Source organism: Vicia villosa, unplaced genomic scaffold, assembly GCF_029867415.1.
Source record: "Vicia villosa cultivar HV-30 ecotype Madison, WI unplaced genomic scaffold, Vvil1.0 ctg.000210F_1_1_3, whole genome shotgun sequence".
Lineage (NCBI taxonomy): Eukaryota > Viridiplantae > Streptophyta > Magnoliopsida > Fabales > Fabaceae > Vicia > Vicia villosa.
This window is the reverse complement of record NW_026705075.1, coordinates 22,482-33,148: the sequence shown is the minus strand read 5'-3', so window position 1 is coordinate 33,148 and position 10,667 is coordinate 22,482. Positions and strand designations below refer to the sequence as shown.

General features: G+C 31.1%; 1 protein-coding gene across 1 annotated transcript; it reads right to left on the bottom strand.

Moving 5' to 3' along the window:
* Window positions 1-6,899: 6,899 nt before the first annotated feature.
* On the bottom strand, window positions 6,900-9,677 carry LOC131625367 (COMPASS-like H3K4 histone methylase component WDR5A). The gene is made up of 2 exons (XM_058896232.1): window positions 8,906-9,677; window positions 6,900-7,710 (listed from the first exon to the last, which is right to left on the bottom strand). The coding sequence occupies exons 1-2, from the start codon at window positions 9,590-9,592 to the stop codon at window positions 7,417-7,419; spliced, it is 981 nt and encodes a 326-aa protein (XP_058752215.1). The 5' UTR covers window positions 9,593-9,677; the 3' UTR covers window positions 6,900-7,416.
* Window positions 9,678-10,667: the final 990 nt, after the last annotated feature.

Here is a 10,667-nt window from a genome sequence, read left to right as displayed (position 1 = left end):
CGTGTTAAGATAAATGTTATAACATCTGCTGACTTATAGCACACTTATCAAAACTGAAAGTAAATGACAGAATGATAAATAACATAATGAATTGTTAATCCAGATCAGTGCAAACAATACCTAATTTGGGGGCTACTAAGCCATGAAGGAAGTCTACTATCATCAGTATTAGTTTAATGCTAAATTCCCCATTTACAACTACTCTCCTAATCATTACCAAGCGTTACTTCTGACTAGAAGTCCTCATCTTGACCTGAGAAATCGCTATCCCACTTCCAATCACCACAGTAATAAAAACAGTCAAACACCCAGTGACCAAGGGAATCCAAGTAGAAAAATTACACTTTCCAATAAACAAAATACTTAGTTAAGCACCCTAATTAAGAACAATACTTGATCTTGCTTAAAAGTTTTTATCAAGAACAACATTCAACTCGCTTGCTTAAAAGCTTCAAGAGTGAGAATACACGTCCACCTCAATTTATCAGAAGATACATGAGTGACACAAATAAACAGAAAACACAAAGGACAGAACATCACATATTTGTGCCTATAAACAGAAGATACTTGTGCCTGTAATGATTATCTGAATATTCCATATTCTCATATTTTTCAATCAAATCTTTCAAGGTTTAAAAACAGTCTGAATTGTCGGGATGTTCTGGTGTAGAATGTCACGACATCTGACAGAACATCTGTCCACACACATAACAGCAAAACATGTTATGACAGCAAAATATGTTACAACATCTTATTAAACATCACTTAAGAACCATACTTTAACAAAATTATGCCAATACAAAAACCATAGAACTAACAATAATTACGGATTATTTTCACTTATTTAAACTAAATGCCAAAATCTCAAATAGTGTAGGATAAATTAATTATTTGAATAAATTTGTAACAATTACATTAATGAACCTAATTAAATTTTTTATGTTCCAATTAATAAATGGGTTAATATCCATTTACCCCCTGCAATATAGGCGAGTTTTGATTTACTCCCCTTTAAAAAAAGTTTTGTATTACCCCCTATAGTTTTAAAATTCCAAGTCTTTTGCCCCTAAGAGGAAAAATTATCCCCCAATAGCCCAAAAATTATAGGGGGTAATCCAAAATTTTTTTTAAAAGGGGTAAATCAAAACTCGCCTATATGGCAGGAGAAAAATGACTATTAACCCTTAATAAATCAATACATAAAAGTCATTAAGGTATTAATCATCCATATTTCCTTTATCTATTTACGCTAAATACCAAAAAGTAAAAAATTATTAAAATGTAACTCAATTAATATAATTTTTTCTTAAATAATAAAGTATATAAATTTCAAATCCTTTCATTCATATTTCATGCCTTTTTTTCATGTTTTATAAAGGATTTCTTGTTTCATTTCATTTTTTGTTTTTAATTTTCATATATCGTCATCATTATAGTGTATATTAGTTATAATTTTAATTACTATTGAAATGATAATGAAAGAAAATTAAATTTAAAATTTGTAAGTATTAAGGTTTAAAGAATGATGAGTTTTATGAAATGGATAATCCAATGGATAGTTAAGTAAAAAATTTATTATTTTATAGTCAATTAAGAAATAAAAGAGATATTATTATCTCACATAATATATTGTATTTTACTTTTTACTTGAGAGTTGTTTTTTTTATGGGGTGGGTATATAGAAATATGAATTTTATATTATAATATTTAAATTTAATTATAAAATTATAATATAAAAGTATTATAAATTTATAAGAGTATTTGATGTAATATTTTTTAAATATCAATTTTTTCTTATTTTTATTGAGGAAAGAGAAAAAAATTGTTAGTATGTTTTATGTAAAAAGACGTTAAAACATTGACCGATTTAAATAAAAATTAAAGGTTAGAATAAGAGAAAAAATATATTATAAAATGTGAAAATTTAAATTTCAAAATAAATTAAATAAATGAAGGCACAATTTTTTTTAATATTAAAATAATAACTATTAAGGTGAGAATTAAATATTTCATACAAAAAAAGTGATAATTAAAATTATAAAAGTTAATAAAAAGAAATATTTTTAAAACTAGATAATTTTTATAAGCACAATTTTTGTTGATAAAGATATTGTCCAATCCAACTTGTCCTTTTTCATACCTTTCAAGAATTCTTTTCAATTAGATAATTTGGAAAGAAAGTGAATCACACTCTTTGCATTAAAAATCTGTTTTTCTATTTTAAAATCTTTTTCCATGGTGTCAATCTCTTTTTCAAGAGATAAAATTTGTTTCTTTTGTGTTGACACCATTTTATATGAAATTTTACATTTATTAAGTAGTTCATCAATAGCACCTAGTGCATCATTATCATAAAAAGATATTTCATTACTAAACTTTTCTTCTTCTTATTCATCGGAATGATGTGTTGCTATCAATTCCTTGTTTGCATGTTTTTCATCTGAAGATGAAATTATGTCATTGTCATCTCATGCTACATAAACATTCTCTGACCTTTTATCCTTCTTGCTTTTAAAGTATTTATTCTTCTTTTCACGCGTAGGGCATTCACTTTTAACATGACCTTTTTCTTCACATTCAAAGCATGTAATCTTCCTTATTGATGCTTTTCTTTTAATGACTTCCTTTTTTTCTTTCTTTTCTTAGAAACTTTTCAAACTTCTTGATAAGATCACCATCTTCATCACTATTGGACTCATCCTCTTGATTGTTATCATAATTTTTTACTCTCCTTTATAAGGAAATGTCTTTTGAATATTTTACTTGAATTTCATGCTTTTCAAGTCTTCCAAGCTCTGTCTCATATTCTTGAAGTTTTTCGAACAATGTTGCGGAAGTCATTTTGGATAGATTTTTTTTCTCGGATATTGTCGTCACTTTTGGCTGTCATTCCCTGGTTAAAGATCTAAGCACTTTAAGATTAAGTTCATCATTAGTAAGAGTTTTACCAAGTGCTTTTAAATGATTTGTCGAATGCAGAAATCTTTTCTGCAATTCGAGGATTGATTCTCTGGGCTGCATTCTGAATAATTCGTAGTCTTGACTCAACGTGTTCAATCTAAATCTTTTAACTTCAGTGGTTCCTTCATGAGTTCTACCAAAGTATCCCATATTTCCTTTACCGTTGTGCATGCTGAAACACGAAAGAATTCATCCATGCTAAGAGCACCTTGAAGAAGATTTATTACTTTCTTGACGTAAAGGACTTTTTTCTCATCATCTTCACCCCGTGAACCTTCGGGCTTGGGGTGCCAACACCAATAACAACACTTGTAGAAACGAAAGGACCATTTACTACTACTTTCCATACTTCTTTTCCTTGAGATTCTAAATGTGTTTTCATGCGAATTTTCCAAAAATCAAAGTATTCACCAAAAAACAATGGACGCTTGTTATTGCTACCACCGTCTTTGAAAACCGGATTTGTGAAAGTCATTATAGATCTTTTAGGAACATGTTACTTATAACATGTTTTAATGTCAATTTTAAGTTTAAGAGTGCGCCTAAGAGGGGGTGAATTAGGTATTATGAAATTTTTCTGGTTTTTAGAGATATGTTTCTTTCTTTTCTAGTTATGATTTGCAATGAAAACGGTAAATGCGAAAAAGCAAAAAACACCATAAATTTATCCTAGTTCCCCTCACAATTTGAGAGTATATTTAGTCTCCTTACCGCATGTAAGAGATTTTATTATTGTTAGATCTTATGGATAAGACTCTCCTAGTCTTCATATCTAACAAAATCACCAAGAACAATCCTTTTTGATCAACCAAGTTAAAATAAGAACAATTCTCTCTAATTCAACTATCTTGCTTCCAACGATCCTGGACAACAAGATATACAAACCAAACAAGTAGGGGAAAAAACAATCCTTTCTTTTCCACTCTCTTGTTTCCAACAATCTTGGATAACAAGGAAATACACATAATATTAAACAATCCTTGATACTTAGGAATTTATAACACAACAATAATTTGTATGAGAAGAAAGTTTGTATAATAGACAAGACTTAATCAAATGACCAAAGTCTTCTTCTCTTTCAAATATGAAATATATCATATGAACATTTTCTCAAAAAACATCTCAGTATGGAAATTTGTAATGAAAATTATGTAGAGTTTTGTAGAATTCTGATTGAAAGAGGTGATTGAAAAGCTAATGTTTTTTGCCTTAAATACATCCTCTATGAATTAATGCAAAAGTTTGAGACATTTTCATAAAGGTTTGTGATAGTTTAGAATGTCAATGGTTCATGAAAAGAACATAATTTTGAATTCTATAAAGGACTTGTTAAGTCGGTTAAACGGATACGTGACTTAAAAAGTGCAGAACTTTTTCAAATTTCAAAATTAAACTAATGCTTTAGACCAGTACAAATTGTGGCGGTTTTTAGTGTTGTTACGAGTGGTGAAACTGCTACAATTTACCAAAAAACATAATTAAAAAATTGTAAAAATTAAAAATTTGTCTAAGTGTTTGAATCAACCTTATGCAACATCTATTGATTTATCCAAGTAAATTGATTATATTTAAATGTGATTTAACATGGTTCAAACATGGAAATATTATATTTGATAGGGATTTTAACATGGTTCAAATATGAAAAATAAATTTTCCAATGCATGATAAAAAAATATTTTGAGCACTAAGAAATGTATATGATATGGAATTCACATACCTAAGATGATGAACAAAATCTAGTTAACCAAGTCAAATCTTCATAGATCTTTTCCTCCTTCTTTGATAAGGTAGTGTTGAGTTTGTCTTCATCAAAACATGTTGGAAACTTGTGTTCACATTCCTTAGTCTTCATCACGCCATCGTCATTTTTCTTTGCAACGCCGCCATGTCGTGCCTATCTGTGTCGCAAGAATATCCAAAAATCTTTGGAGAATGTTTCTCTTTTGTTACAGTTTTAACATGATATCTTTCCCAAATCAAAGTTTCTACATGTGGTTAACAAATTAGATTATGAGGAATTGGTTGAGATTTAGAACACACAAATTAGATGTTGAGTCTTGATTTCCTTTGAGCTGAGCCAAACTGTTTGGGATATCTCCATTGAATTAGTTTCAACTAAACGGGATGGATTATTGTTTCAGTTGGGATGTATTATTGTTTCAGTTACATTTTAAACATGGTTGTTATAATATGCTAATAGATAGGCAATTGAAATCATTATCAAATGTTCGGCAACAACCCCAACATGGTTGTTATAATATGCTACATGTACTTAGTCTCCAATTTAGTTCTAGTTGTGTGAGTTTGATTTCTTTGTTTGATAAGCGTTGATGTTTGAATTAGAAATACTATTCATGGATGAATCAACAACATGGATTGTGACATGGTGGTCCTGAATCAAAACTCATTGAATCAGATGTTTAGTTGGATAATAGATGATAATGTACTTATTTCTTGATTTAAATTAATTGTTATTTTTGAGGCCTTGCCTCTGAAACATGGGTACCAAGTTATTTAATCAATGACAAGATCCATAAGCGTTGTACTCCATTTAAACAACACTAAAAATAAAAGAGTTCTATTGTAAATAGGGGTGGAAATAGGGTGGGCCGAGTTAGGCTTTGACAAGCCTAAGTCTGGCCTGTTAAAAATAATGAAGCCTAAGCCTGTAGTCTGTCGTAGGCTTATTTTTAGGCCTGAGTCTGGCATTTTCGAAGGCCTGGTTAGCCTGTTAGCCTACATAAAAGCCTATTTGTTTTAGATGTATGCAAATAAGCAATTAAAATAATGTTTAAATAGACTAATTAACTTAAAGCCCAAAAGCCAAAAAAAACTGTTTGCATTAATTTATTTTAACTTACCTATTAGCATAAGTTCTGGGAGACTATTTGTTTAAGAGAACTTATAAAAACAATGTTCATCAGGTGTTTTCATCTTATTTTCACAAGTTCTTTAAGATAACTAAGTTTTATTTATGTATTTTAATTCATCTTATTTTCACAAGTTCTCTAAGATAACCGAGTTTTATTTATGTATTTTAATTCAAAGTACAAAACACAATATAATGATAATAAAAAAAGTATTCATATTTATTTAAATAAGTCGGCCTAATAGATTTAAAAGGCTTTTTTAGGCCCTGAGGCCTGGCCTTTTAATTAAATAGGCTTATAAAAAAAACCTAGGCCTTTTCTATTTAAAAAAATGTATGATCTGGCCTGAATCTGAATAGGCTAGCCTATAGACTTCTGTTATAGGTCTGGCCTATTTCCACCCCTAATTGTAAATCATTTAAATATCAAGTGTCATACTACACTTACTATTGAAAGTAATAGAACTAAAAACTAATAATTAAGCAGTTATCCTTGACCTATTTCCACCCCTAATTATAAATCATTTAAATATCAAGTGTCATACTACACTTACTATTGAAAGTAATAGAACTAAAAATTAATAATTAAATAGTTATCCTTGACCTATTTCCACCCCTAATTATAAATCATTTAAATATCAAGTGTCATACTACACTTACTATTGAAAGTAATAGAACTAAAAACTAATAATTAAACAGTTATCCTTGACCTATTTCCACCCTAATTGTAAATCATTTAAATATCAAGTGTCATACTACACTTACTATTGAAAGTAATAGAACTAAATCGATCATGAATAGAGAATAATTTGAGTTCTATCTCTAAGTGAATTATCTTTACAATATCAAAGTCTTGAGTACAATGGTTGAATAAAAAATGAACATTGCTTTAATTTGATTTTTGATTCAGGATTCTATGTCTCACAAATAAGTATGAAAAAGCATTTGTTACTCCAAAATATCTTAGTTTAATAAGAAAAACTAATGATGTTTTTTAGTTAGGTAAGAAAGAGAGCATGTCATGCAAACTAGATAAAAATAAATAAATCTCATTATAGACTTTGCCAAGTATTTTGAATACTCTTTCAATAAAAGTTCTCCTAAGAGATCACTACTAATAGATTTAAAAAGTTCATAATCGATTATTCTCTTTTCACTAAGGGATTTGGACCCTCCAGACTATTTCACAAATTTATGTAGATGCCACCATCATATTTACAACACAGCTTCAAACTCAAAATGGTTTGAGACCACTTATATTTCCTTTGGAGATGATTAAATCTACCAAAGGTGTCTGCCTCTTTCAGGGCAGTAGGCAGAAACCTTGTCTAATGCCCTAGGATAAACTCATTATATTCATAAATTCACGTTTCTTTTAAGGACACGACCACTTTTACTTCTAAATTCACGTTTCTTTTCATAAAAACATCATTCTATTCATAAATTGATGTTTCATCGATCAACTGCAAAATGATCTCAAAAATAGTATTAAGTTTCTCAAACTGAGGTAAAATCCATCACAAGTGAGCTCATGCTATCTCAACTCACACCAATTCATTAGAACATTAGCCCAGATCCAAATTAAATTAGTCTTTCGGTTGAGTCCATATCTTGACAGTCTTATCATTGTCGAGAGCTCCCGAAGCAATCATGTTCTCTGTAGGGTGACACGAGACAGATATGACTGTATCTGTATGACCTTCCATCTTTTGTACAATTTTCCTCGACTGCAGATCCCACAAGTATATACAACTATCTTCTGAACCACTGACAACATACTTCCCATTAGTTGTAGAAAATGAGGATGAAATACTGAATTTTGAATTAACATGACCAGTGTAAGATTTCAGAAACTTCCCAGTAGAATAGTTCCAAAGCCTCTGCATAGACAGAAAAAATCCCATGTAAGTTAATCATAACATGGAAAACCAAACTAAGCATTTGTTTACCAATCCCTTCCAAAGAAACCCCAATGCATTTCCGAAGTCCAAAACACATTGAAAGGTGAAGAAACCAATCGAATAAACTACACATTATGAGAAGCAAAAATGAAACTCTATCACATTGGTCATATAAAACCATTAACAACATGTCAACATGGTATTGCACAAAGAATAGACTCCACTTCATAAACCCAATAGCATAGAGTTATATAATTCATTCAGCTTTTTCATAGCTAAATAGGATTTGTATCTTCTAAAGTGACTATGTGAAAAGTGAGAAATTGAGGGCTGCTATTTTAACACTTGTAATTTGTTATGATGTAACCTACAATGTCTATACTTGATTTGTTGATCAACCAATGATGTTGCTCACTATATCCTTTAAAGTGAGTCGTTCACTCTGGAGGAGCCGCCGAGCCGGATCCACTATGTAGCCACGGCATCCCACACACATGAATTTTATTTTTTTAATAAAAATGTACTAATTTCTTACACATAATTTTAAGTGTAACTGAAAGAGCCTACATGCATCATAGCTTTTATATCTCAGACAAAGATGCAATTTCAATTGGGGTAATATCGACAACATTTGAATGGAAATCTCTATTCAAATGGAATATGTTCCGGAGACTAATCAAAATAGTCTCACATTTTTTGAAAATCGAGGTTAAGCGTAGTTGTTTATATACAACACTCATACACCTGAACTCAATGAGGCGCCTTTTCTAAAGAACGAAGTTGTGAGGGTTCTCACATCCAACACCAACAATATCTTATAGCTTTAGTGGTGTGCTTGAGATCGACCGGATCATAATCATATCAATTACATTTGAATGCAATTCTCTATTCAAACAGTGGAGTTTGGGTTTCATCCATTTACCTATTAATTTATAACCTATGGACAATAGTCAAAGGAGGACAGATGAATAGAGTAAATCCTAACTCATTTGAGGTCAATTGGAATCATATAAGAAATTTTTGCCTGCAATTTTCTCTATTCAATTAGACTCATATCAACTACATTTGACTGCAATTCTCTATACTCTATCATTTTATCAATGAAACGAAATTTAAAATGAAGCTAGATGATAACAAAATTGAGATTGAGTTAATGAGAGGGAAGAGATGTTACCAGATTGTTATCCAAGGTACCAACAAGAATAAACTTAGCATTAGGCGAAAACTTGACATACGAAACCGGAGGATTCTCATCATCAATAAGAGTCTTCATACAGTGCCCAGTAGAAGCATCCCAAATCCTGCACAAACCATCATAGCTACTCGAAACAATAAGCGACCCATCCCGATTAAAATCAACCGCAGAAACAGGATCAGAATGCGCAGGAATAACCTTCAAACACTTCCCAGTCTTAACATCCCAAACCCTAACAGTCTCATCAAACGACCCGGAAACAATGATATTCGATTGAGGATTGAAATTAACACAGAAAACATAGTTAGTGTGACCTTGAAGAGTCTTGATCAGCGCCCCGGTGCGAACGTCCCATAGCCGGATGGTTTTGTCGTCAGAGGCGGAGACGAGGTAGCGAGTGTCGGAGGAGAAAGCTAAGTCGGAGACGCCTTGTTCGTGGCCTTCGTATTGTTGCATTGGGGATAGGGTTAGGGAGTTGGAATCGGAGTCGGAGTTGGTGAAGGCGTATGTGCGGATGGTTTTGTCGGCGGAGGAGGAGGCGAGGAGACGGCCGTTGGAGGAGAATTTAACGGCGGAGATGGCTTGTTTGTGGCTGGTTAGGGTTTGGGAAAGTGTGTAGGGTTTGTAGTTTGATGAATCGCAATCCATTGGTTCTGGAGTCGACATTCTTACACTGAATTGAAAAGAGGTTCAAGTGGTTTCTCTGCTCACTGTATTGAAATTTAAATGGAGCAGAGATTATACAAGACTGTAAGGCCGTTGGAGTGCATTTTGGATTTCAGTATAATATGTTTTTAATATTTTGGCTAAATTACACTTTTTGATCCCCTATTTTGGTCAATTCACGAAATTAATCCCATATGTATTTTTTAAACAATTTTGGTTCCCATGTCCATTTTTCGTCCAAAAAATGCTGATTTTTCAGTTTTTTGTATTTATGGGATACTTTTTGAACGAGAGAGAACGTAGAGAGCGTTTTTTGGAGAATGAAAGAAATGAACGAACAAGCTGGGAAAAAAAGACGACGATCAGAGAAGACGATTAAAGGAAGAAAATGTGGTCAATAATTAATATTTCTTATTCTAAGTAAATAAAAGTACACTACGTATCTAAATAATAGTACACGACAGTGTTTTTTGAATGAAAAATGGACACGGGGGACCAAAACTGTTTAAAAAATAAATAGGGGAATTGATTTCATGAATTGGCCAAAATAGGGGGACCAAAACTATAATTTAGCCTAATATTTTTGTTAATTTATATTTATATAGTCACAATTTTAATTTAAAAATATTCATATGACATGGTAGAGTATAATTTTATTGGATAATGTATATAGCTAATTTACAGATACACACAATGCACTATCTTTAACATCTTAACTAGTATCAAAGTCGTGTGTTCGCATGAGTTCTGGTATAGAACGTGCATTGTTTCATAGGTATATTTTTTAATAGAAAAATATATATATCAAAAGTAATTAATATTTTATGAAAAAAATATTTAAAATTAAATTGTGTCTAAAAAAATCAAGAGCAAAATTGAAAACATCAAAATTAAATTGTGTCTAAATAACCTTTTATAATTTCATGTTCTCGTTAATAATCAATATTGTGATCAGTAACTTCATGTTCTTGTTAATATTCACTATTTTGATCAGTGTCGCACGCTCGCGAAATGTGAACAGAGTCGCCACCAATATATTTATCCCATGAGGGAAAGGAATATCAGAAAACCTGGA

Bases quoted from the DNA above. Each gene is read 5' to 3' on its own strand.
- LOC131625367 (XM_058896232.1), bottom strand. From the start codon at position 9,592: ATGTCGACTCCAGAACCAATGGATTGCGATTCATCAAACTACAAACCC. The intron at 7,711-8,905 runs GTAACATCTCTT...CTGTCTATGCAG, and splicing joins GTACCTTGGATAACAATCTG to AGGCTTTGGAACTATTCTAC.